At 37.6% G+C, this 27769-nt stretch overlaps 1 protein-coding gene across 1 annotated transcript in view; it reads left to right on the top strand.

The window, feature by feature from the left end:
- The first annotated feature begins 490 nt into the window (after positions 1-490).
- HIF1A (hypoxia inducible factor 1 subunit alpha) overlaps positions 491-27769 on the top strand; it is a 47684-nt gene continuing 20405 nt past the window's right edge. The window contains exons 1-4 of the mRNA XM_020896417.2: positions 491-860; positions 23818-24008; positions 24485-24630; positions 24718-24802. Coding sequence (XP_020752076.1) covers positions 826-860; positions 23818-24008; positions 24485-24630; positions 24718-24802 — 457 coding nt within the window. The 5' untranslated portion in view covers positions 491-825. The remainder of the gene's footprint in view (positions 861-23817; positions 24009-24484; positions 24631-24717; positions 24803-27769) is intronic.

Here is a 27769-nt window from a genome sequence, read left to right on the forward strand (position 1 = left end):
GCTTTTTTGAACTGGGACTTGGCAGAGCGGGCAGCAACCCTGCACAGCCCAGCTGCCGATGAGAAAGAGAGCTGGAGGCTTGCTGCACCGACAGCAGTTAAGTGTGATGCAGGCTTGAGACCCAAACACCGAAAGCCCTTCTCAGCAGCGCCTCCCAAAGCCAGCCACTGCTTTCTCTAGGAGAAGGCGCAGAGTCCCCAGACCCAGACTGGCCGCACCCCATCTCCTTTCTCTTGCCTCTGCAGCGGCACACAGACGAGCACGTGAGCGCGGTAGCGCGTCTCAGCTGTGCCTCAGCTGACCGCCCCCTGATTGGCTGAGACAGACGTGGGCTGGGGTGGGGACTGGCCGCCTGCGTCGCTCGCCATTGGCTCTCAAGGAACCCACCTCCCCCTCAGGTGAGGCGGGCTTGTGTGAGCGCGCGCCGGGCTCCGCGGGCGCGCGCGCCTCCAACACTCCCCTCCGCGTGCGCGCCCCCGAGCGCGCCTCCGCCCTTGCCCGCCCCCTGCCGCTGCCTCAGCTCCTCAGTGCACAGAGCCGCCTCGTCTGAGGGGACGCGAGGATCGCCCTCGCTGCCTCTTTGGCCAGTGCGTCGGCCCGGGCCCTGACAAGCTGCCCCAGGGGAGGCTCTTCGGAGCCGGAGTTGGACCTCTGCGATTGCCGTCTGCTCTCTCTCCTCTGATCTCACGAGGGGTTTCCCGCCTCGCACCCCCCACCTCTGGACGTGCCTTTTCTCCCCTCCCCGCGTGTGGAGGGAGCCAGCGCTTAGGCCGGAGCGAGCCTGGGGGCCGCGGGCCTTGAAGGCATCGCGGGGACCGATTCACCATGGAGGGCGCCGGGGGCGCGAACGACAAGAAAAAGTAAGCCCAATCCCCTCCGCCGGCCGCCTTCTCCCCCCGGCGCCCCCGCCCGCCGCCGGGGGCTCGCGGGCAGGCCTCCGCGTTCCGGGGGGCCGCCTTTTTGTTTCTGCCTCTCTCCCCTCCCCTCTTTCTCCCCCAGCCTCGCCGGCCGAGCTCCCCACTGTCCACGTCGCCATCTTGTCGTGGGGGGTGGGAGACGCGTCTAAAGTGCTTTCAGGGGCCGGGGGCCGGGCCCTGCTCGCCTCCTTTCCCGGCAACCCGGGCCTCGCATCGCCCTCCCTACCCGCCTCAAACCCCCCTTCTGCCGCGTGCCCTGCTCCGGGTGGAGTTCCCCCAGCCTGAAAACCCCGGGAAGAGAAATGAGCCGCCGCTTGATCGCCGCCACTTGCACCCGAGCTTCCGCTCCTTCCCGCCCCCATCCTCTCCTGTTCCATTGAAAACTCGGCCCCGGGGCGGCCCCTGCACGCAGGTCCTGGCTTCAGTGTGGGTTCGGGGCCCTTGGTTTCCGACCTAGGAGCTCGGCGTGGTTGGTTGGGTGAGATCTTGCTCTGCGGTTGTCCGGCCAGGCGGGTGTCTTTGCCTTTGTGCATTAGGGATTTGCCGCGATGGCCTGGGATGCTAACTTTTTCGTTTGCACGTGCAGGTTTGGTTTGGTTTTGTTTTAATCGCGTTGAAAAACTTGCTTAGAGCAAGAGTCGGAGTAACGGGAATTTAGAGAAATAGTAACATTTTAATGAGAACATCAGAATTGGATACCTGTGTTTCTATCACCTGTCAAGAGAGCCCAGATGTTATAAGTGAATTATATGCTTCATTCATTCTTGAAAATATCTTAGTGAAAACGTAGCGGGTGGCTAAATTCAGGCAAACACTTTTAATGAGCTTGGTGGGAGGTGGGGGACGTATATGGATATATGATTAGAGCAAATGAAATGCAGCACTAAAATGTTGTGAAGTTTTTAGATTGACCCGACTGATTTTTCTGAAATTGATGTATATTAAAATATACGAGAAGTGAATAAATAACCCTCTTGTTATAACTTAAAGTTTTAAAAACACCTCTAAGTTTGAGTCTTAACTGGTACATTAGGATTAAGAATTGTGAGCCCAACCAGTGGAATGAAGTGCCCCCCCCCACCACCTCCCCCAACTTTTTGGTCCACTCTGGTATTTTAACCTTTGAGGAAATTATTTTAAGGAATTGAAGATTTATGCTACGAGTTCTGGTTAGTAGGCTGGCTTTACTGTTAAGTCCTTGCACTCTTCTGGGACAGATTAAGTGCCCTAATCAGTATCAGCAGAAGATAAACTTGTTTATGTTCCTGCGATTTTGTGAATTCTTTTTTGGTCTTTCTCTAATAGAATGATAGGTTCTCAGTTTGTATACACCAGAGAAAGCGTATATAAAATTTAAAAAGTGAGTAAACAGATCTAGTCCTGATTCCAAGAGTTGCCAGGAATTAATTGCAATTAATTTTGTAGAGGTGATTTAACAAGGCTTTTGATGAAATGATGAGGCTGCTGTAAACCTAAGGCACATCACCTCAGTGTATTGTCAATATTTTGTTCTTAGTGCTAAAACATATTTAACATTGTACATGAAGTTATGTATCAGTCAGTCCCTTTTTGTATGCTATATTGTACTTGTATCTCCTTTGCAGTTCATAAGTTGAGAAGAGCATAAGCAGCTTTAATATAAATGAATTAATTACCTACTGTGCTTCACTCCCAAGTCTAAACCAGTTCTTAATTTTCCTCAGTCCCATTTGTTATTTGCAAAATACTCTCATTTGAAAATTTAGCATAAACTTGGATTGGATTTAATGTTTCTTATTACAGAAGTTGTTAAAACTGATAAGTTAAACACAACAAATGGTACTCAACAACTTATAGGTGCTGTTTGTTAAAGAGGTCTTTTTTTTAATCCTTTTCTAACAATTTTAAAACTTTTAAAAAAGAAAACTGGTAGATCGAGGGGCAGAGATTTTTCTCCTTCGAATTTTTCTACTAAATGAGCCCGTAGGGTGCAGGTGAGGGAAACAGATTTATCCTTTTTTAAAGGAGGGATGGGAAACTCAAAAGCTAAAGGATTAAAAGAAATCAGAACAGAAGTTGGGTATGGTTATAATAGATTTCACATAGGAAATTTCATGTTGACTGCTTAGTAACAGGGATTGGACTTAATAGCACGTTAATATTGAATTTTAGATTTCAGTGCACTGTCAAGAGGTTCATTATTGTTCTCTTTTAGGTTTCAGGGCAAATTCCTTCAGAGTTTTCAAAACATAGTTGTATCATTAAAATCTCTGAGAATGGACATTCCTTAACTTCTTAACTTTGGTCATTAAAAATCAAGAACCTCTCATTCACTAGTGAACATTTTTCTTGTTACAATTTTACTTTGATTTCCTCTTTGAAGAGGTTGTCTGATGGTTAAGAGCTTAAGATTTGAACCTGACACCTCTGAGTCCAGCTTTTTACTTGTTAGCTTTGTGAGCCTGGGCAAGTTATTACTGAATGCTTCTGAGCTTATTTCCTCCTTTTGAAATGATGATAATAATAGCAGCCATCTTAGCGGTTATTGAGAAGATTAAATGAGATAATGCCTAGTGCTTGGTTTAGGAGTTTTGGTAACATTATATACTTGAAAGTAGATGTTACTTGTTAAAGTTTTAATTTGAACTTCCACAACACTTAAAAACTTCTTTTGTTTTGTTTTGCAAGTCCTTCCAGGTGTTTGTGTTACTTCTTCTTCTCTCTCCTTTCTTTTCTTTATCTCCTAAAAATGAAAACACTATCATTGGACCCACAAGTTTAAAGGGATTCTTTTTAGATAAAACAGTACCTGAATTATGTTGGCATCTGGCATCAAGTATTCTTGAGCATCTGATCTAGTGTCTACCACAGGCCCCCTTTTTTCACATTTCCTTACCCCCTTGTTTCCTCCCCAAATAGGCTACTAAAAATTTTCTCTGGACTTCTGAGACTGGAGTCATAATCACATATACTAGTCAGTTCATTTTAGCAGGGTATGTGCAAGGCACTGCAGTCTTACAAGTGGCAGTAACAAACCTTTTTCTTTTTTTGTCTTAATGCCAGTTTGGAGTAAACAGTTGTGTAAATATTAATCTTTCCTAAATATGATGAGTTGATAAAATAAGTGTGGTAAAACATATGAGGCTGCATAGTAAAACTGTCCTTTACTTATGAATTTGTCCAGAGGTAAGATCATTGGCTTTTATCTCAAGGCCAGGCTTCAAGTCTGTATTATTTATCTGGTTTTTGTAGCTCAATTTGTATAATATTTATATTAGTGCACTCTTCCACATGTATGTGTTTACTGAACTACCATGTTGTTTTAGATTAAGTGTGGTAGTTCATTACTGTGGTCCACTACGAAGCATTTTGTGCAGTTTAGATAACATCGAATCTTTCTACCTATTGACTTTCATTGTCTTCGAAGCTTTATTGGGGTTTGGGCTCAAGGTAAAGATTTCGTGGTGACATTCTATTGTTGTATGTTAAGAATGGTGTGCAGAAGGCTGAGGGATGTCTCTCGACTGATTTTTTTCAGAAGAACTTACGACAGTCTTTATGTTTGGTGGTAAAGTAAAAACCTTACCATGCATGGGTGTTAAAGATTTGGGTTAGATTATTGTGCTTGTGTATAGACTTGTCCTCTTAAAATATAATTTTTAAAAATTTAGATATTTAAAGTACTATATTCTTTCCTGTCTGAGATTGTTAACATAGGCCTGGTTTTCCAAGCAGGAGAAAATACTGACTTAAATGTGTTGTTGGATTAGTTTTCTATTAAGAAATTGATTTTAATTCATAAGAAGAATGCTCTTTTTCCCCCTTGTTTCTTTCTTTCTCTTTTTTCTTTTATAAACATTGGGACTGATTATCCAAGTTGGTGGATTTTATACTCAGCCTTCTGCTGTTTGTGATGTATGTGTTGTGTGTTTTCTGCTTAACTAGAGGGTTAGAAAAAAATTTGAAACTAAGATAAGCCAATCTTCTTGTTGCTACTTTTGGTAAAAGTATAATGATAATTTTCAAATTTGTAATAGGCCTTGGAATTTTAAAAATAATTGTATCTCTGTCTCTTGGAGCATCAAAAAATTAAGTATTTTGTATGTGTATTGAGTTTTATATTAAAAGTTGTGTTTTCTGCAGTAAAAAATAACAAACTCATATCTTTGCCACATACGATTCTTTTAGAAAAAATATAAAATTAATTCTATAAAAACATTTATAAGTGATTACCTTATGACTTTTTTCTCCCAAAGCTTTTGAAATGATTATGGGGTTTTTTAAGTTGTGGTTTTAAAAAACAACATAAAATTTCCCATCTTCACTATTTCTAAATGTACAACTCAATAGTGTTATGTATATTCACATTGTTGTATAACCAATATCTGGAACTTTTTCACCTTGTAAAATTGAAACTCTAACTATTAAACAACTATCCCCAATTTCCCCTTCTTCCTACCTTCTGGCAACCATCATTCTGCTCTGTTTCTATGAGTTTGACTACTAAATTCCTCTTATAAGTAGAATCATACAATTTTTGTCATTTTGTGACTGGTTTATTTCACTGGGGCTTCCCTGGTGGCTCAGATGGTAAAGAATCCACCTGCAATATGGGAGACCTGGGTTCGAGCTCTGGGTTGGGAAGATCCCCTGGAGAAGGAAATGGCAACCTACTCCAGTATTCTGGCCTGGAGAATTCCATGGACAGCGGAGCTTGGCAGGCTACAGTCCATGGGGTCGCAAAGAGTTGAACATGACTGAGAAATTTTCAGTTCACTTATTTCACTTAATATAATGCCCTTAAGATCACCCATGTTGTAGCATGTGTGAAAACTTTCTTCCTTTTTAAGGCTGAATAATGTATAACACATTTTGTTTATCCTTTCATCTTTCAATGGACACTTAGATTATATCAACAAAAATAATCAATAAACAATCTATAGTAGACATAGGAAAGGATTTTCTTTGAACCAAACTGAGGACTGTAGCCCAAAAGACAGCCTCCCAGATTACTGAGAAACTGCTCTGAAGAAGCATGGTTTCAGCACAGTTTATGTCTTGTTAGAACAATAGGGATACATTCATTCAAGGTTTCAAAAACAAAAACAAAAAGACCAGCATGTACATAGAGAGTCAGTATGGCCTTGGCACCTGGGAAGGGAGCCTTATCATCCAAGGAGTACCAGCTCTGGCATCCCAAAGGGAGGCATTTAATCTTTTTTTTCCCCCAAATATATTTTTTAATTGAAGAAATCATTTGTAGAACAAAAATAGACATAACTTTTAAATCAGTGGATGAAAGAAAACACCATTTAGCATAGAAAACAAATGGTAAAGAGCAAGGAAAGATGAAAAAACAAGCACAAGGCAAAAATGACAGAATTGAAATCATACTTCTGGTCAGTGTGCCCTTTTTTTGTTTTTAATAACTGAAGCATATGTACAGTGTATATTTGGTAAACCACAGTCTGTTCTAGTTAGCATAAAATTTAACTCATGTACAGCCAGAATTTCTTCATACCTCAATATGTGAAAATTTCTATTATCAGTTGCTTCCACTTGTTGACTATTATGAATAGTGACTCTGTGAACATGGGTGTGCAAATATCTCTTGGAGATCTTGTGTTCAGTTATTTTGTATGTATACCCAGAAGTAGATTGCTGGATCATATGATAACTCTTCTTTTAAATTGTTTAAGGCGCTGCCCATATTGTTTTCCATAGTGGCTGCCCCACTTCCAGTTCCACTTACAATGCACGGGCGTTCCTATTTTCTCCACATCCTTCCCAACACTTGTTATTTTTTTTGTTTTTATGATAGTAGCCATCATAATGGATACGTTGAAGTGGTTGTGTTTTTAAGGGTTTGTTTGTGGATAATTAACCAACTTAAAACAACAGAGAAGAGTTGCCACTAGAAGCTTTATCAGAAGTGAGGTTAAGCATCTGTAAAATGAGAATTAAGTTTTTCTAGTGACTTTGAAAGATTTGGTGTACCAGTACTTTCTCAGAAAAGTGTTTAGTGTTTAAAATGGTCTCTGCCTGTTATATTGTTGCTAAAGTCCCATTTCATTAGTAACTTTGTTTTAAAGTATTTAAAACAATAATTGAAGTGACTTACTTATATTAGAAAACTATTCTCAAGGTGTTATGTTTTCTTTGCTCTGCTGATCTCACCTGTTATGAGTGTTTTCATTTAAAAATTTCACTAGGTTATAATATTGAACATAAAGATTATTCCCAAGTATGATTTTCAAAATTTATTGTTTCGTAAATGGGACAGAATTTAGTAATGGAATATAACTCACTGCAGTTCTTGCAGTTCTACTGTAGTTCTACCTATTGGTTTCAAAGTTAACAGTGTTTAAAATAACTACTAGTTAATATTGTGTTTCCCCTTATTAGTGACATTTCCATGTGCTTCTCCACTTTTTCTAATAGTTTGTAAGAATTTATTTTTCCAAATGAATCATACTATGGTAAACATAAACATAAAGTTTAAAGGCAGAACGTTTAAGTCTTTGAGTTGAGTGTATTTCTGTTCTTACATATAAATCTTTTCTTGAGAATTCAGATGCAGCAAATTTCTTTAAAGTGATTCCTTCCTCTTTTTTTCAGTTGTGAAATTGAAACGTTTCAATGAACAAGATCACAAATAGACCTAACTTGAAACTTGTAATGTAAAAGAGATTACTGGTATACAGTGACCTCTTAATAAGCATTTGAATGAATAAATGAAACAATGAGAATAACTGAGTGAACAAAGAAAGCAGAGAATGATTTTAAGAGGATTTTTTGGAAGTCATCATTGCTCTTCTATGTTGCTCTTTTCATAGGAATTTTTCTTATACTGGGGCATCTGCATCTCTTGTGCTACTTTAGAACCATTTTGAATCTTGAATTTTAACTTTTTTGTCACTTAAATATTTATGCTATTTATTAATACCAGAGGAGAAGGGGACAACAGAGGATGAGATGGTTGGATGACATCTCTGACTTGATAGATGTGAGTTTGAGCAGGCTCCAGGAGTTTGGTGATGAACAGGGAAGCCTGGCGTGCTGCAGTCCATGGGGTCGCAAAGAGTTGGATGTGACTGAGTGACTGAACTGAACTGATTAATATCAGATTAAAAAACACATTGTGTTAATAAAATATACTTATGTAACATGTACAAGCCTTGAAGATAACTCAATATTCTATCTTAAGGTATGTGTTAAAAACTAATTCTATATATGCAGTGTGTGTGTATCTTAGTTGCTCAGTCATGACTGACTCTTTGCAACCTGATGGACTGTAGCCCACAAGGCTCCTCTGTCCCTGGGATTCTCCAGGCAAGAATACCTGAGTAGGTTGCCATTTCCTTCTCCAGGGCATCTTAATCCCCACTCAGGCATCAAACCAGGTTTCCTGCATTGCTGGTGGAGTCCTTACTGACTGAGCCACCAGGTACTCTCCTATATATGCAGAACACCAAATAAAAAGTTTATATTACTAAGACGCATATGTGTATGGTTGTGGAAAATCAGCTAGGTAAATGTGGAAAATATCTACTTTTGTTTCATCTTTAACAAACATGTCTTACAATCTAAACATCTAGTAAGTTTAGATCAGTTTATATTCTCTAGCAGTATTTGAGAGTGCCCTTTTCTTATACTTGATCATCATTAAAGTTTGTTTTTAATATGAAACACTGGCTGTTTGTTAGTATATTAGGATTCTTTTTATTGCAAGTGATGAAACAGAGCTCAAACTAGCTTCACGGGCTGGATGGGGAGGCTGTTACTAGCTCACACAATTTGGCTTTGGTTTAAGGGACAGCTAGACCCAGTATCTTAAGTGATGTCCTTAAAATATAATCTCAGGCTTTCTCTTGAATTTTACTTGGTTTATAGTTTGCTCGATTTACATGTTGCCTCATTCTGCCACCGACAGTTTGTTAATATGGTAGGAAATATGGCCGCTAAGCATTCCCATGCTTGCCTCCATACAGTTTGTGATGATAAAAAGGAAAAAGAAGAAAAACTCCCTCTGTCTTTTAGTATCTACATATCAGTCTCCTGGATGAATGCCAGTTTGCCCTGCTTGGATCATTATTTTTAACTATGTAAATGGAGTCCTCTGATTACATGAGTCAAATATCATTTTGTATATTATTTGATTGTCTTGATGTAGATTATTAATTATCTCCTTGTAAAGGACTCTTGATCAGTGCTGGTAGCCCAATGGACGGGCTATAGGTTTTTGTTGCAAAGTGCCTGAATTCGTATGCTACAGAGTCTTCTTTCAAGCCTGGTCAGTCTACAACTGTTCTTGCTGTGTGCCTTTGGGGAAGCTTAAAATCTCTTCTCTGGACTAGGGTTTTCATTTCATTTCTCTAAGAGAAATGTCGTAGTGACTGACTACTGGCTAAGAGCTTTAGCTCTATAGAGGCTGGCTGCTTGCTTTGCTCCTTCAGTTGTGTAATCTTGCACAAGTTGCTTTACCTCTCTAGGTCTCACTTTGTTCATATGTAAATTAGGATAAGAATAATTGCCTTATAGGATTGTTGTGAGGACAAACAAGATATTAACCCATGTGGAATGCTTGTAACAGTTCTTGGCATAAAGTAAGGGCTTAATAAACTGGAAAGCATAATTGTATTCATACAGTTATTATATTTATTGTTTTCAGAAGAGTTCCACGTCCCTGAAATCTCATGATATTATTTAGAATCCATCAAGCCTTCTTCAGGACAATCTGACCAAGGCTGATGTCCTTTTGAGCCAAACTATCAGTGAACTTATAATAGTGGTAAGAACAGTTAGTGCTGCTTTTCCTCTACATTGGTATTTCTCTATGAACATATGGCCTTTGAAAATTACACGGAGATACTTTTTTTGTATAGACATTCTAAAATAATCATTTTCTACAGTGGTAATAGTAAAGGAAGAAAAATACTCTGAAGGTTATTTGGTTGTCAGGATGGAAAATTAAGAAAGCCTACTTTTCCATGCATTTTGGGGGTCAAAATTTCATTAAATGTCTATTTAGCCTGTTTGTGGAGAAGAGTTGGAAATTGCCTACCTTTGCAGTAACATAGCTAAAATGTTTAAATGAGTTATGTTTCAAGTCAGTAGAGCCTTCATTAGGAGTGAAGGAAGGGATATTTTCTTGGATAATAAGTCAATGGTTCAAAAATTTTTTTCAGCCCTAGACCACTACTCTTAACACCTAAGCACCATGGCCTATAATAGATTATTGCCCATTTATTTATTCAGCAGACATTTGTGCATCTTATTTGTTAAGCAGAGCAGTGAATTGTTGATGGCTCAGGCCATAGTTAAATAGTTTTTGGTATTAATTGATTCATTTATTTTGTGTTCCATCTTCTATTTTTTAGTACAGTGTGATTTTAGGTTTGAGATTCTTGCAAAATAATTGACTTTAGGATTTAAGTATTATTAGTTTAATATCAACCATCACAGGAATATCCTCTATAATGTGTTTACAAATTTGCCAGTCTACTCTGAGAATTTTCTTTGTTGTTCAGTTGGTCAGTCATGTCCAACTTTTTGCGACCCTATAGACTGCAGCACGCCAGGCTTACGTGTCCTTCACTATCTCCATGAGTTTGTTCAAACTCATGTCCATTAAGTCAGTGATGCCACCCAACCATCTCATCCTCCGTTGCCCCCTTCTCTTGCCCTCAATCTTTCCCAACATCAGGGTCTTTTCCAGTGAGTCAGCTCTTCACATTAGGTGGCCAAAGTATTGGAGCTTTGGCTTCAGCATCAGTCCTTCCAATGATTATTCAGGATTGATTTCCTTTAGATTGGCTTGATCTCCTTGTAGTCCAAGGGACTCTCAAGAGTCTTCTTTAAAACCACAGTTCAAAAGTATCAGTTCTTCAGCGCTCAGCTTTATGGTTCAATTCTCACATCCATCCATGAATACTGGAAAAAAACATAGCTTTGACTAGACGGACCTTTGTTGGCAAAGTATGCTTTTAAATACGCTGTCTCGGTTTGTCGTAGCTTTTCTTCCAAGGAGCAAGTGTTTTTTAATTTCATGGCTGCAGTTATTGTCCGCAGTGATTTTGGAGCCGACGAATTTTCTTAGAGACACACAAAAAGCACTCTTAAAAAACAGTCTATTCATTTTTTGCAGCTTTAAATGTTAGAAAGTTCTTTATTCCAATATTTCTCAACACCAGCTAATGTTTAGATCTCTTTTGGAGCAAAGTAATACTTGTAAACCTTTGAGATGTGCCTAGTGACCTCAACATGATTTTACCAGATTTAAAAATGTAACCCTGTTCCTTTTAGTGATTGTTTGGTACCAATTTGATCATAACCATATGCAATCTCAAACATAGACGGTTTGTAGCAAGAATAGAGACCTTATAGAGATCTTCTAGATGATCCAGAACATGCTTTTTCCCCTTTTTTCTTACATCACCACCAAAATAAGAATAAAAATTTGAAATTCTCAGAGTTTACCTTCAGCACTACTTCACTCTATTGAATAAAGCCTGCCATGTTAACTCCCACTTGCTACTTTCTGAAATTGCATAAATTGCCAAATCTGCCTTCTGTATGACATCCTTTTCAAATATCTGAAGGTACTTGTGTCTCTTTCTTCTATTCCTAAGTAAAAACATCCTTAAATTTCTTTATATTTTAATTAAAAAATTCTGTGTTAAGCTTCTGATTTGTGGAAAGGCATAGGCCATATTAAATACAGGGGCATTATTCTTAGGTGGAATCTGAGAGCTGCTGCTTAGTAATAGTGTTATTTATCCTCTTTTTATAGACAAACAGGATCAGAAGGTTAGTTGAAAATTTATTTTGTAACATTGGATAGGATGGATTAGTGTAGGTGGAGAATCAAGCCATGGCTTCAGAAGAGCTTCTCTTTTGTCATTATTTTCAGAAACTTCAACATGGTCCGGGTTTAGAAATAAATAGGAAAAATCTTCAGGATATGATTTCTGTGTATATACCTTTGTTCTGATACATGTGTTTTCCCCCTACTATAAGAGAAAAAACTTGATTGTTATAACTTATGTATCTTGTTATATTTTAAGCAAATAATTAAACATTTTTCTGGGACTTTCCTGGTGGTCCAGTGATTAAGACTTCACCTACCAATGCAGGCATTGTGGGTTCGATCCCTGGTTAGAGAGTAAAGATCCCACATGCCTCAGGGCTAAAAAACTAAAATATAAAATAGAAGCAGTATTGTAACAAATTCAACAAAGTCTTTAAAAATGCTCCATATAAAAAAAAATTTATTTTAAAGGATACATTTTTCTGAATATACACGTGCATAAAGTTTAATGTCACTGACCTTGATTACCAGTCTCAGTCCTGTTACTATCAGAAAGCATATGATAAGGGAAATGGAATGGAATTTACAAGGTGAGAAGGGAGGTAATGCGAAGGGAGAAGAGTGGTAGAACAGGTGATATGATTCTGGGAAAGCCGGTAAATCACAGCCTTACGGAGAGTGAGTCGCAACGCTCTGACGTTTGTGACATTCATAAAGAGTTTTAAGAACTGACTTGTAAAAAATTATTTCAGAGAACTGAAAAAACATCGCACCATTGTCACATTTTTCATTTAGTCATCTTTATTCCATGGTAAAGAATCCGTCTGCCAATACAGGAGATGCAGGAGACATGGGTTCGATACCTGGGTCAGAAAGATTTCCTGGAGAGGAAATGGCAATCCACTCCAGTCTTCTTGCCTGAAAAATCCCATGGATAGAGGAGCCTAGCAGGCTACCATCCATGGAGTCGCAGAGTTGGACACTACTTGAGCACATGTAAAAGCACATGCAAAGCCTAATTATGCTCTGATCTTTTCGAGGAAGAGTTACTGGTTTTACTATGCACACACTTATTACTGACTTATCATTGAGTTGTACCTCTAGCTTTTTATTCCTGGCAATTGTATCTTGTTCTCCCAGCAATTTTACTGCTCACTCGGTTCAGTGTTCTGCCTGACAAACATAGTTGTGGTATGTGTATATACGTGCATGCTCAGTCACTCAGCGATGTCTGACTCTTCGCTACCCCATGGACTATAGCTTGCCAGGCTTCTCTGTTCATGAAAATTTCTAGGCAAGAATAGTGGAGTAAGTTGCCATTTCCTACTCCAGGGGAATCCTCCTGACCCAGGTATCAAACCCAGGTCTCTTGTGTCTCCTGCATTGGCAAGCGGATTCTTTACCACTGCGCCACCTAGTTAGCTAGTGATATATATATGTAGTTATAGCTAAAAATAAGTTTTTCTCAGTTTTCAAATTTGCTGGCTAGCCTGTTAAATTTCTGCTATAAGACCTGCTAATAGTTCTCAAAGTGCTGTAGCTTAAGAATCACCTGGGTGTTTAATTAATAGAAGGATTCCCAAGTGCTCACCTCCAAAGATTCTGACTTGGTAAATTGAGGATGAGACTCAAAATATGTAAACTTTATAAGCACCCATAGATGAAACACAGACCTTGAACATCTAGGAATGCTCATCAGAATCATCGGGAAGATTGTATTTTTTTTATTATTATTTTTTAATGGACTTCGTCTATTTTTTTCTGCCAGTTTTATTGAGATATAATTCACATACAGCACTGAATAAGCCTAAGGTGGGCAGCAAAATAATTTGACTTATATACATCATGTAATGATTACCATAATAAGTTTAGCAAACATCCATCATTTTACATACATACAAAATTTTTAAAAAAGAAAAGTTTTTTCTTGTGATGAGAACTCAGAATTTACTCTCAGCAATTTTCATATGTAACATATAGCAGTACCAATTTATTAAACCTGTTGTACACAGAAAATTGTAGTTTAAACCAACATGCCAAGCCTACTATTTGAATTTCCAGGGTTGGGATCTAGGCACAAATATCTGGGGAGAAAAATTCTATTGGCAATTGTGATGCATACCACAGGTCAACCATTGATTAGTCTAAGTCCATACTGTATTTTATACTTACGTTCTAAATATGTGGCAGTGTTAATGTCTTACAGTCCAGATATGTTGTCTGTGTTTGTAAAGAATTTGGGCAGATTTTTTAAAGAGAAGGTATTTAGTAAACAATTTTGAGTGTTGAAAAACAATCTTTTACTTCTCTGGGCATTTTTGAAGGACACATAACAAAGTATTTTCCTAGAGCAGAGGGGCTCAAGGTATTCTCCAGACCAACATCTTTGGTATTACCTGCTAATTTACTAGCATTACAGATCTGTAGACCCATCCAGTCTTTCAACTTGGAAACTCTGATTGTGAGGGAAGCTAAAGTTTGAGAACCTCCATCTTAGAGTAATAACTTAACATTTTTTGGTTTAATTTATCTGGTACTTTATATATTGTAGGGGATTAGAGATTTTTTTTTTTTGAGAGGCTCAGGACTGATTCTGAACCAAGAGAGAGATGATTTTTAAATCATTAGTTAAGAAAAACAAAAGCATATTCTTTTTTAAAACAGAACTTCAATACACACACACACAATCATGTAAACAGATGTAAATCTATTAGCAAATTAAGAAATTTAACTAGGGCATAAATAGGACATTTACATATTAAAGCTATCTCAGATGTGATACAGATTTCATTTTCAGAATGTACCCTCTAATTTCAAACTGATTGAGTTTTTTCTTTTTATTTCACTGGAACATTAGAAAATAGTGTTAAAACTAAGCACTTTGTGAGATTATTGGAAGGTGAATAATCTTTCTCTAATTGTGTACATTTAAGAGATCATAAGTTTATAAGTTGGACATATTAAGTTGGAAATGGCAACCTGCTCCAGTATTCTTACCTGGGAAATCCCATGCACAGAGGAGCCTGGTGGGTGACAGTCCATGGGGTTGCAAAGAGTTGGACATGACTTACTGACTAAACAGCAACAACTAAGTAAGATAATGATCATCTAAACCAATAAAATCTTAAGCTGCTTTCAAAAATAATACAATTGCATGTATTCTCAATTTTTTTTTGTTAGAAACAAACCATTTCACCTGTTTTTTGGAATTTAAAATTAATTACAAAGTGTTTAATTTTCAGAATCTGAAAATTGATTAGAATGAGAAATTGAAAATATTGAATTATATTGTTTACTCAGTTTTACTTTCCATTCCCTGGAAGAAGTATGATTGTACTTGCTTTATTCCAAAATGAAGAAAAAAATTAACTTGTTTTCAGTTAGTCTTTTTGGGAAACAAGTTTAAAAGTTACATGACTACTTCTTTCAGGTTTTTCAGTGCAGGTGCATTGATAGTGTTGTGTTAATTCAATGGGAATTTTTCTTAAAAACAAAATGATTCTGCCATCTTGAAACTGCTAATTTTTAACGTTTGTAACTTTGCTACACTTTGTATCATTGTATTTTTCTGGTTTTATCTGTGCATTTGTAAGTTATAAATTTATTTATATGCATACATATGTGTTACATAGAGAGAAACTGATTCATACTCAAATTTTGTTGTAAAGCCTGCTGTTTTTGCATACTACTGTATTGTAACATATCTTTGTGACCCCATAGACTGTAGCCCTCCAGGCTCGTCTGTCCATGGAATTCTCCAGGCAAGAATACTGGAGTGGGTAGCCATTTCCTCCTCCAGGGATAATAAGAATACTTTTAATAATAAATACAAAATACTTGTCTAAGTGTAACCCTCCCTTGGGGGGGGGGGGGGCAACGAGGTTAGAAATCAACTTAATGAAAACTTTCATGTATTATAATAATTACAAGACTCTCTTGGAAAAGATTATATAGAAAACAAAGTGAATCAACTACCGTGTTTCCAACTGGACTAGGAAAACATAAAATAACTGTGATAAAGGTGTTGATTTAATTGGTTAACAGCATTAACTATATCTCATGCATTTTTCGTGACATAGATTGCAGTGATAAGGGGAAGTAATCTTAAACTTCAAGCTTCCTTTTAGCAAGTTGGTATTCTAGTTTCTCAGCTCTCTGCCTGTGCTCTAAATCTCTCCTCTGTTGAGATCACTTATTCTTCTTGGTGATGATATTGGTGCTATTCACAGTTAATACTGCTTAGTGAATTTTTTATTTTTTTTATTTTTTAGCTTTTCCCCCCATTCTAACTTATGTGTAGTATGCTTACTTATATTTGAAAGTGCATATCTGGATAATCACAGTAAATCCCAATAGTATGCCTTGTTCATAGTGCTGACATTGTTATGCTGTTTAATTATGATTGTAATCTATAGGATCATAGGAGTGCTGGTAAAGCACAAATTCAGTGCTGAAGTCAAATCAAATAGCAGATTTGGGCCAAGTACTAAAGCCACTTGTGCACGTTTCCTACTAAGAACACAGAAATGAATGAGGCAGTTTCCTGCCTCCAAGAAGCTTTAAGGGACTGTGAAAGTGAAGTCGCTCAGTCGTGTCTGACTCTTTGCAACCCCATGGATTGTAGCCTACCAGGCTCCTCCATCCATGGAATTTTCTAGGCAAGAGTACTGGAGTGAGTAGCCGTTCCCTTCTCCAGGGGATCTTCCTGACCTGGGGATCGAACACGGGTCTCCCACATTGCGGGCAGACACTTTACTGTCTGAGCTACCAGGGAATCCCAGGGGACTGTGAAAGTGAAGTTGCTCAGTTGTGTCTGACTTGTAGTGACCCCATGGACGGAGGAGCTCCTCCGTCCATGGGATTTTCCAGGCAAGAGTACTGGAGTAGATTGCCATTTCCTTCTCCAGGGGATCTTCCTGACCCAGGGGTCAAACCCCAGACTCCCGCATTGTAGACAGACGCTTTACCGTCTGAGCCACCAGAGGAACATAATTATAGCAAAATAACCAGAGTGGACAGATCTAGGGGAGAGGAGCAGTTTTGAAAGACAGAATGCAGAGACAAAATGATGATGGAATTGAATTTTGAAAGTTTCTCACATAAATTTACCAAGTTACATATTGAGAAGGATACCCCAGCAGAGAGAGTAGGGTCAGTCAGTTCAGTTCAGTCGCTCAGTTGTATCCGACTCTTTGTGACCCCATGAACTGCATCACGCCAGGCCTCCCTGTCCATCACCAACTCCCGGAGTCTACCCAAAGCCATGTCCATCGAGTCGGTGATGCCATCCAGCCATCTCATCCTCTGTCCTCCCCTTCTCCTCCTGCCCCCAATCCCTCCAAGCATTAGAGTCTTTTCCAATGAGTCAACTCTTCGCAGGAGGTGGCCAAAGTATTGGAGTTTCAGCTTCAACATCAGTCCTTCCAATGAACATCCAGGACTGATCTCCTTTAGGATGGACTGATTGGATCTCCTTGCAGTCCAAGGGACTCTCAAGAGTCTTCTCCAGCACCACAGTTCACAAGCATCAATTCTTTGGCGCTCAGCTTTCTTCACTGTCCAACTCTCACATCCATACATGACCACTGGAAAAACCATAGCCTTGACTAGAGGGACCTTTGTTGGCAAAGTAATGTCTCTGCTTTTAAATATGCTATCTAGGTTGGTCATAACTTTCCTTCCAAGGAGTAAGTGTCTTTTAATTTCATGGCTGCAGTCATCATCTGCAGTGATTTTGGAGCCCCCCAAAATAAAGTTTCCTCATCTATTTCCCATGAAGCGATGGGAACAGATGCCATGATCTTAGTTTTCTGAATGTTGAGCTTTAAAAGTGAGCCAGCAATGAATAGGCTATTATGCTTTTGAGTAACTGCACTATGGCTGAAGAAATGTGGGAAATGATGAGGATGAAGAGATGGGCAGGAAACTAGCTAAAGGAAGATTTGACCTGAATAATTAGACTTTGTCAAGTGTACAGTTGATGGGATTTTAAGGACATAATATCAGAGTTCTTATTTTGAAAGTATCATTGAGGTAGTAATTGGAGGGCAACATTAAATGAATATGACAGTGAAGATTAGTTCAGTCAGTGATTCCTAAATTTCACTGTGTATAATACACATTTTGGGAGTTTTTAAAAACCCAGATTTAGGGGCCCTACTTCAGATCTGCTGAATAAGATTTACAAAGATAGAGCCCAGAAGTTTGAAATGTTGACTTTCCCAGGTAATTACAATGCACCTTGACTGGCATTTGCGAGTATTGCATTAAGTAACTACTTTAGTAGACTAACGGGGAGGCTGGCTATGTTCCATGAGGGCTGTTCTGCTTATCACTATATTCTGAGTACCTACACAGTGCATAGTACTTGATAAATATTCAATAAATATTTATTGAATTAATAGTTCTTGAATGAAATTTATTCTGAGGTTCAGGAAGGTCACTTCCCATCTAGTGTTTTGGTTCTCTAAAATATTATGATAATTAAATACATATAATGAAAGCATTGTATGTATGTGAAAGCAGTACATAGTGCCTTGCACATAGTAAGTGCTCAATAAGTGTTTGAAGGGGGGGAGTGGGGGGGATTCTCTACATCTTTTCTCTCGTGGTACTTTGTGTAAATAAGGTATCTTGGGAATTGGCTTATGCCTGGCCAGATCTGCTGAAGTATGTATGCAGATTGGTTTTACTTTGGGGATCTGAATGTTATGCAAATAAAACGCCAATAATAGTGAGCTAAGATATTCAAATTAATTAGAGATATTCCTTTTACAAATTAAAAATAAAGTCTAGTGAGAGTATATGATTCTCTCCCCTTAGTGGATGGCAGTACCAATTAAAAGTTGCTTTGCTTTAAGAAGTAGTTGGTGGGGCAGAAAGATGCCTTGCCTTTCGATTAGAAGTTTGGATTTACAAGCAGACTCCAGAAAAGAGTTCCTCTGAATAGTTGAGGATCAGGTCCTAAATTCCAAAGCCAATCCCTGTACCTCCCCTTTATGTCTTTGGAGATGTGAAGGAAACCAATTTTGAGCTTTATAATAATGGTCTGGACTTATAAGTACTTATCTTGGTAATTAAAATAAGTTTCTGAGAGGCAGCATCAGTTCAATTCAGTTTAGTTCAGTCGCTCAGTCATGTCCGACTCTTTGCGACCCCATGAATTGCAGCATGCCAGGCCTCCCTGTCCATCACCAACTTCTGGAGTCTACCCAAAGCCATGTCCATCGAGTCGGTGATGCCATCCAGCCAGTGATGCCATCCAGCCATCTCATCCTCTGTCCTCTCCTCCTCCTGCCCCCAATCCCTCCAAGCATTAGAGTCTTTTCCAATGAGTCAACTCTTCGCAGGAGGTGGCCAAAGTATTGGAGTTTCACCTTCAACATCAGTCCTTCCAATGAACACCCAGGACTGATCTCCTTTAGGATGGACTGATTGGATCTCCTTGCAGTCCAAGGGACTCTCTCAAGAGTCTTCTCCAGCACCACAGTTCACAAGCATCAATTCTTTGGCGCTCAGCTTTCTTCACTGTCCAACTCTCACATCCATACATGACCACTGGAAAAACCATAGCCTTGACTAGAGGGACCTTTGTTGGCAAAGTAATGTCTCTGCTTTTAAATATGCTATCTAGGTTGGTCATAACTTTCTTTCCTAGGAGCAAGTGTCTTTTAATTTCATGGTTGCAATCACTGTTCACAGTGATTTTGGAGCCCAGGAAAATAAACTCTGCCACTGTTTCCACTGTTTCCCCATCTATTTCCCATGAAGCGATGGGACCAGATGCCATGATCTTAGTTTTCTGAATGTTGAGATTTAAGCTGATGTTTTCACTCTCCTCCTTCGCTTTCATCAAGAGGCAGCATAGTCTAGTGTTATTTAATACCATGGTTTCTAGAGTCAGACTGCTTGTTTGAATACAGGCCTACCATTTATTAACTGCGTAAACTTGGGTAAACTGTTCACGTCCCATTATTTGTAATATGGTGATGATAAAATAATTTAAATAAGTTAGTAGTTGAAAAGTGTTTAGAATACCAATGTGTACATAGCATGTACCATGTATAGATGTTTAGACTCAAAGCTGCAGGCCAAAATGCCAACTAAAGAATGAACATTTCCTTGGAATTTCCTCTAACCTGAGGAGACGTCAAGAAGTACAGGGCAGTGAAAACAGTGAGATACACAGATTTTACCTATCAGCTTGGCAAAAATTAAAATGATAAAAAGATCCATAATATTGATATATTACTGCAGAAAACATGGGCAAATAAATACACACATTCCTGGGTTGGCAGAGACTAAAAAATGGAAACAAACTGTTCTGGAAAGGATAATTTAAATGCCACATCCTTTAGATCATGGAATTTCACTTCAAAATGTCTATCTTATATAAATACTTACACAAGAAGTGCAAAACAACAACTTGTTCCTTCAAGGTCAGAAAGAATATTTAAAGCAGCAAATAATAGAGTTGATTTTTAAGAAGTTTGTACATTAACTTTATTAGAAATGTCTGATCATCTGTTAACATTTTGAATGATTATGATCTAACTTCAGTTCTTAAAGTCATACATATTTACAATTAGGAATGCAAACAGGCCTTTCTTGCACAATTAGTAGACAATACAGATGAATTAACATATATGCAATTATCTTGTATTCTTACTAGTCTGAAGAATAATAGGCATTCTCTGTAAAATGGCTATTGCTTATTCATGAACTCTGTACATAAGAAACTGAATAAGACAGCAGCTGTAAATGTATTTCCTATACAAAATCATATGAAGATATAACTGTTAGCTTTTTGTACAGTACTGTATGTTAAATAATAATGAAATAATAAGCTTGTGAAAGCTAAAGCATCACAAAGATTGAGCTATATTGCTAGTTTACTCAAACATTGATTCTAAAATGGTCATGGAAATGGGTAAGCAAACTATTCAAAAGACAGAATTTTTACTGTACTCTTGACTGATTTCTAGCATGACTATCAGATTTTGAATGGCACCTTATGCAGACATATTAATAGCAGAACTTTACTTGATCTGTACTTAATAAAAACAATATAGATGGAATTGATAATTTAGAGAAAAACGGTGCCCTTATTTGTATGCTAAAAATCTGCCTGTTGTGGTCTACAAAAGTTTTATTGTGCCATCTAAGAGTAAGTAAGTAAATAGTACAGGATTCACCTTTGTGGAACCTAGACTCTATGTTCTACCAGAAATAATTCTTGGTCAATAGTAATATAATTCTGTGGGGTATGACCTGATAAAAAGAGCCTTCCAGTGAGTAGACAAGAAACTGGGCAGTTCAGATGCTGAAACTTTATTAAGAGTTTTGGAAGTTTTAGCTTTAACCTGAGAAATGTTTTAAGAGCTCCTATAGTCACATGTGAAGAACACCAGATAAATTTGTTCATTAAATCTTTATTACAGGTCTCCTGATTGCTTTATGTCTAGATTGATTATGAATAGAAGATAAACTGATTTTCATCACCTTCTTCATCTAATTTAGGTTTGTCAACTCTTGAGGTATCATATTACTTCTTTGTTAAGGCTTACTTTTTTTTTCCCCCCAAAAACTTGGCTAATGCTCAAATTCCTGTTCTCACAGTCTTCACTCGCTTGTACATTGTCCTTTGAATGTTTTATCCAAACTGTCATTTGTAATGGATTTGTCTTATACACTTAGTTGCCGTATCTTGGACAATCATTATCTTCAAAGTTCTGAACAATACAAATATTTCTAAAGGTATGGAGATAATGCATCATGATGGTTAGCTTGATCAGATGCCCTTTAAAAGTATATAATATGTAATATAAGGATTTGTTTTTCCCAAGTATTTCAGTTGGGTAGTAATTTGTTGGTAGCTTAGATTTGGTTGAGTAATTAAATGAAAGAGGGCTTAGTAAATCTGATGGAAGTTTCTGGTAAAATTCTGATTACCTTGGACTAATTTTGGCATTTGAACCAATATCCATGTTTTTCATGAGATCATTGATTATCACTGTTTTTTTGTTGTTGTTGATTTTACTTGAACAAGATAGGAATGTGTTTCTCACTGCCATTGCTGCCTCTTACCTGCCAATCCAAAAGGAAAAAGAAGTGAGAGAAACAGTGTCTGAGATGTTAAGCTTTTATTATTGTATATTTAAAACATTTACTTAAAGTCAGTGAGAACAATGAATGCAAATAAAAAAATGAAGTTTTAGACTGAGGACATTGTCAGATTTTCATGTTAGCCTTAGCATGTAATATGTTTTTGTGTTTTTTTTAAAAAATTCTACAGCATTGAGATAATCCTGATTCACAAATACCAAGTTATAAGTAGTAATATTTTTTAATAGCTCACCTTAAATCCCAAGATTCTCAAGTTAAATTGATCTAGATGCTTGAATTGAACTTTTTCTGTCAAAGTTCACTTACTAATAATAGCAAATATTCACATTCCTTATGAAAGTATAAAAGTCAGATGAGCACACAAACTTGAGCAAGCGTGAAAACTGTATCACCACTGTTGTCACAACACAGCTGCGAGAATTTCACTTTTTGTTATACAGCTTAACAGGAGTATACTCTGAGAAGGAGGACCTTGCTTGTTTTGGGGAATGTTACTTCTGTGATTGAATCTTTGTAGCTTTGCAGGTCGCTGGAGGGAGAAGAGATTTATGTGGAAGCAATTATGTACTTAGTTTGTAGAATATAAGGATGATTAACTGAAATAATGCTGGCAAGATCCTTATTATATACTGTCCAGTGCTTAGTAAATGGTAATGGTTATTTTCAACATTTAATAAATAATTGACTTAGTTGGATTAGGTTGAGGGTCATAGGGAGAGCAGCTGACTATTTGAGGTAGAAGCTGCATTCTGCATTAAGAAGATAAAGCCTTGTGGAAGAGCAGAGATAAGAAAACACCTGCATTTCTTAAATAAGAAAACACCTGCATTCAAATCCTGTCTGCTACAGCCTGGCTGTTTTTAACCTAATGAATCCCAGATTCCTAGTATGTAAAATAGGGATAATATTTAATCTATTTATAGGTTGTTTTGAGAGAAGTACAAATATTACAGGGTAATATTTGATATGTAGTAGGTTTTAATAAACAATAGCTACTAAAGAAGCAGCTAAGGCCAGAACCAGGTTAGCCTTGTCTACCTTCACCTGGGTCAGGAGGAATAGATAATGCAAAGAAAGATGGTTCTGCTTGGATAACTTATGAAAATCTTTCTAACTGGTTTTATTCTTGGAAGAGTTGCCTAAAGATTCATAATTATATTGACACCCTCAGTAATTTTCTTGGGCTTCCCAGGTGGCTCAGTGGTAAAGAATCCATCTGCCAGTGCAGGAGACTGAAGTTTGATTCCTGGGTTGGGAAGATCCCCTGGAGAAGGAAATGGCACTCACTCACTCCAAAAATCCAGTGGTCAGAGGAACCTGGTGGGCTACAGTCCATGGGGTCACAAAGAGTCAGACATGACTGAGCACACATGCATTCATCTTCACCAGCAATCTTTCTTAGCCTGTTCTCTTAAATTTTTAGTATTGTGCCACCACATCTTTTTTTTCTTTCATACCCCTGCATTTATTTGGTACCTTTTGTGTCAGTAAAGATAAGGGACTGCTAAAGGAGTAAGCAAGCTGAAAAGAGTAGCTGATTATAGATGCGAATATAAATTCCTACAGCTTATAGTCTATATTGCTCATGTGGTAGGGGAGAGGATAAGAAAGCTCTAAGTTAAGACTACTTGTGAATGGCTGTGAAAGTACTGCCTTAGATATACAGGCTACTTGTAAGGTTTTGGACAAATCAAAAACATCTTCTCCAATTTGATGTGCCAGGGAGGAAACACTTAGTTTGGACAATCTGATAAAAAGCTTTATCTTCGACTTCTTGTGAGAGTTCCTTTTGTCTACAGTAATCCAAAAAATTGTATAGCTGTCTTGTAAAAATACATTTATGTAGTAGGATAAATCTCTATACAATTATATGGCATCTTCTAATCCTTTCATGGTAAACAGAAAAATGTAAAATGAATTTTATTCAAGCAAAGGCAAACTTTTAAATTTCTTTTTTTTCTCTCCTCCTCCTTTTTTGTTAAATAGGATAAGTTCTGAACGTCGAAAAGAGAAGTCTAGAGATGCAGCCAGATCTCGTCGAAGTAAAGAGTCTGAAGTTTTTTATGAGCTTGCTCATCAGTTGCCACTCCCTCATAATGTAAGCTCGCATCTTGATAAGGCTTCTGTTATGAGGCTCACCATCAGCTATTTGCGTGTGAGGAAACTTCTGGATGCTGGTGAGTTGTTTTACAAGGACATGATAGGTCTAAAAATTAGAGATCAGAAGTAATTGGAAATTACTTTTGCAAGGTGGTCATACTCTCACTTCTTTACCATGATATCCTTTTTATTACCTGCTTTTAAAGCTTCAGTCAGGAATGTTAAGATATTGGCCTCCCTCCCCCTCTTTCTCTCTTGCCATACTTACCTACCTACCTATATCTATCTTGCTTTTAATGACATGACCCTTCTCTTTTCAGTGGTTTGCCTTGCTTCATTACTTTAAATAATCATTAAAAACAACTGGAAAATCTAAATTTAGTCTCTCTTCTCTGGCCTTGACTGTTCTGTATTAAAAATTGACAGAAAAAAAATTTAAATACATGGAAAAAAATATGTGCTACATGTATTAAAGTATCTGGGGAAAAGTTTTATAAAAACATCTGAATATTACTATCACTTAAGTATAAAATTTTAACCACTTTTTCTTTAGGTGATTTGGATATTGAAGATGAAATGAAGGCACAGATGAATTGCTTTTATTTGAAAGCCTTGGATGGTTTTGTTATGGTTCTCACAGATGATGGTGACATGATTTACATTTCTGATAATGTGAACAAATACATGGGATTAACTCAGGTAAAATGCCCACATATTAAGAGCTGTTCTGTATGTGTTTATGATTTTGTTATAGATCTAATTTTTAAAATGTTTTTATTTTTACAGTTTGAACTAACTGGACACAGTGTGTTTGATTTTACTCATCCATGTGACCATGAGGAAATGAGAGAAATGCTTACACACAGAAATGGTGAGAAGAAAAGTTTTTTGTTTGATTTGTTGTGACAGGTGATTTTACTTAATTGGATACTATCACTAATCTTAAAATTTTGCTATTGTACTAACCTAAGGCAAAACCTCATTTCATGCTTCATAAAATGTTACTCTGTTCTTCGTTATATCCATGTTTTCTATTTTTTACGAATTTCATAAAAATACCTACATTTTGAAAAAAGCCCATCTAATTCTGTAAATAATTATAGAGATATAAGACCTGATAAAATAAAATTGAAAAATAAATAAAAATCAGGACCAAGTAAGTTAATTTAATATTAACATTAAGGCAAGGAAGTCAGTCATACAAATAATAGGGTTTTACATAGTTTAATATTAAAGTTAAGGTGCTAGTTTGGGTTCAAGCTTCTGAAGGCCCAAGAAGAAGAAAAAGTTCACCAAATTTTAAAACATAACTGCTTATTTGACCCCTCAGATTGTTCATAATAATTGAAGACTATATAGTTCAGTTACAAAGTATTATATTACAGATGCCCTTGCATTTTTTGTTGTTGTTGTTGAGTTGCTAAGTCGTGTCCAACTTTTGTGACCCCATGGATTGCAGCACACCAGATTTCTTTCACTATCTCCCTGAGTTTGCTCCAACTCACATCCATTGAGTCAGTGATGCCATCCACCTATCTCGTTCTCTGCTGTCCCCTTCTTCTCCTGCATTCAATCCTTTCCAGCATCACAGTCTTTTCCAATGAGTACGCTCTTCGCATCGGGTGGCCAAAGTATTGGAGCTTCAGCTTCAGCATCAGTCCTTCCAGTGAATATTCAGCGTTGATTTCCTTTAGGATTGACTGGTTTGACCTCCTTGCTGTCCAAGAGACTCTCAAGAATCTTCTCCAGCACCACAGTTCAAAACCATCAGTTCTTCAGCACTCAGCCTTTATGGTCCAACTCTCACATCTTTACATGACTAGTGGAAAAACCATAGCTTGGACTATATGGATTTTGGTTGACAAAGTGATGTCTTTGCTTTTTAATATGCTGTCTAGGTTTGTCATAGCTTTCCTTCCAAGAAACAGGCATCTTCTAATTTCATGGCTGCAGTTATTGTCAACAGTGATTTTGCAGCCTAAGAGAGAGATCAGTCACTGTTTCCAACTTTTCCCCTTCTATTTGCCATGAAGTGATGGAATTGGATGCCTTGATCTTAGTTTTTAGAATGTTGAGTTTTTAAGCCAGCCTTTTCATTTTCTTCTTTCACCCTCATCAAGAGACTCTTTAGTTCCTCTTCACTTTCTGCCATTAGAGTGGTATCATCTGCATATTCTGAGGTTGTTGATATTTCTCCCAGCAATCTTGATTCCAGTTTGTGATTCATCAAGCCTGGCATTTCACATGATGTACTCTGCATATAAGTTAAATAAATAGGGTGACAATATACAGCCTTGAGGTATTCCTTTCTAAATTTTGAACCAGTCAGTTCTTCCATGTAACGTTCTAACTTGCTTCTTGATCTGCATACAGGTTTCTCAGGAGACAGGTAAGATGGTCTGGTATTCCCATCTCAAAGACCTACTAGGACATTTAACTTTTAGGAATGAATTATTAAAAATAATCAAATGTTCCAAGATTTGGGAAAAAAGTACTTTGTGTATTACAAATCTATAAGTCTTTTCATAACTGTGCCTTCTTAAGCAGAGTGTATGGATCATAATTTGATCTTTCTTCCATGACGCAAAGTTACTACACTGAAAATTTGTCACTCTGCCCTGCAGTTGTTCTTTGTAGCTCTCCCATTTAAGGGTATGTTTGTTTGTTTCTACATTAAACCTCATTGATTATTCTTTCTCAGTCATTTTTTATGGTTTTTGTTTTAACCTCATCTCATTTCTACTAAAAGTTAACCTTTATTTAGAGATTATCTGTGCCAGGAAACTGTTTTCTGCATCTTTTGTGCTTTTACTCCTTTAAAAACCCTATGAAGTTACAATTTCTATTCTACTGAGGAAACTGAGTTACAGAGTTACTGAGTAACTTGCCGAAGATTATTTGGTTAGCACAGTGAGGGTTAAACTAAGGTAGAGTGGTTCAAGTCCATACTCCTTAGTACTTTAGAGCTCTTTCCATGTTCACCAACTCTCAATACACTCCTACTGCCATTTCTTACCTTGGAGCCCTCTTCTGTTTTTTAGTTTCATGTTGTGTGTTTACTGTGAACTCAGAAAAGCAAATGCATACTTTTTAGAATTCTGTGTAAAGAAGGAGTAAATAACTCTGGGAGAAGGCGAGGGTGGGATGTTTCAAGAGAACAGCATCGAAACATGTATATTATCTAGGGTGAAACAGATCACCAGCCCAGGTTGGGTGCATGAGACAAGTGCTTGGGCCTGGTGCACTGGGAAGACCCAGAGGGATCGGGTGGAGAGGGAGGTGGGAGGGGGGACTGGGATGGGGAATACATGTAAATCCATGGCTAATTCATTTCAATGTATGACAAAAACCACTGCAATGATGTAAAGTAATTAGCCTCCAACTAATAAAAATAAATGGAAAAAAAAAAAAAAGGAGTAAATATACTCTGAGCAAGGACCTAAGTGGACTGTTGATGAGTTTAATATATAAGTTATAGTGTTTATACTTTGACGTTTGTATTGGCAGCTCAGTGCTTCCCTTAGTCTAGATTTTAAATGCATAGATATTTGGAAGTCTTGTTTTGGTTTGGTGATGATGCTAATGCATTATTGTAAATAAGATCTGGTCTACTTATTAGAGCTTAGATGTATGTTTTTAATCAAATGCTTTTGTTAAAGCACATGTACTACTCTTATTGTAATAGATTTCTGATTTAATTATGAACTTAAAAAAATAATATTCCTGATATTTTGTTGGGAAACAAAAATGCAGATTTTCACTTTTAGCAAAATAGGGCTGCTACAGTATAGTACAGTTCAATGATACACTAAGAGCCTATGGTATGTTTATACAGCAT

This window comes from Odocoileus virginianus, chromosome 6 (assembly GCF_023699985.2).
Source record: "Odocoileus virginianus isolate 20LAN1187 ecotype Illinois chromosome 6, Ovbor_1.2, whole genome shotgun sequence".
Taxonomy (NCBI): Eukaryota; Metazoa; Chordata; class Mammalia; order Artiodactyla; family Cervidae; genus Odocoileus; species Odocoileus virginianus.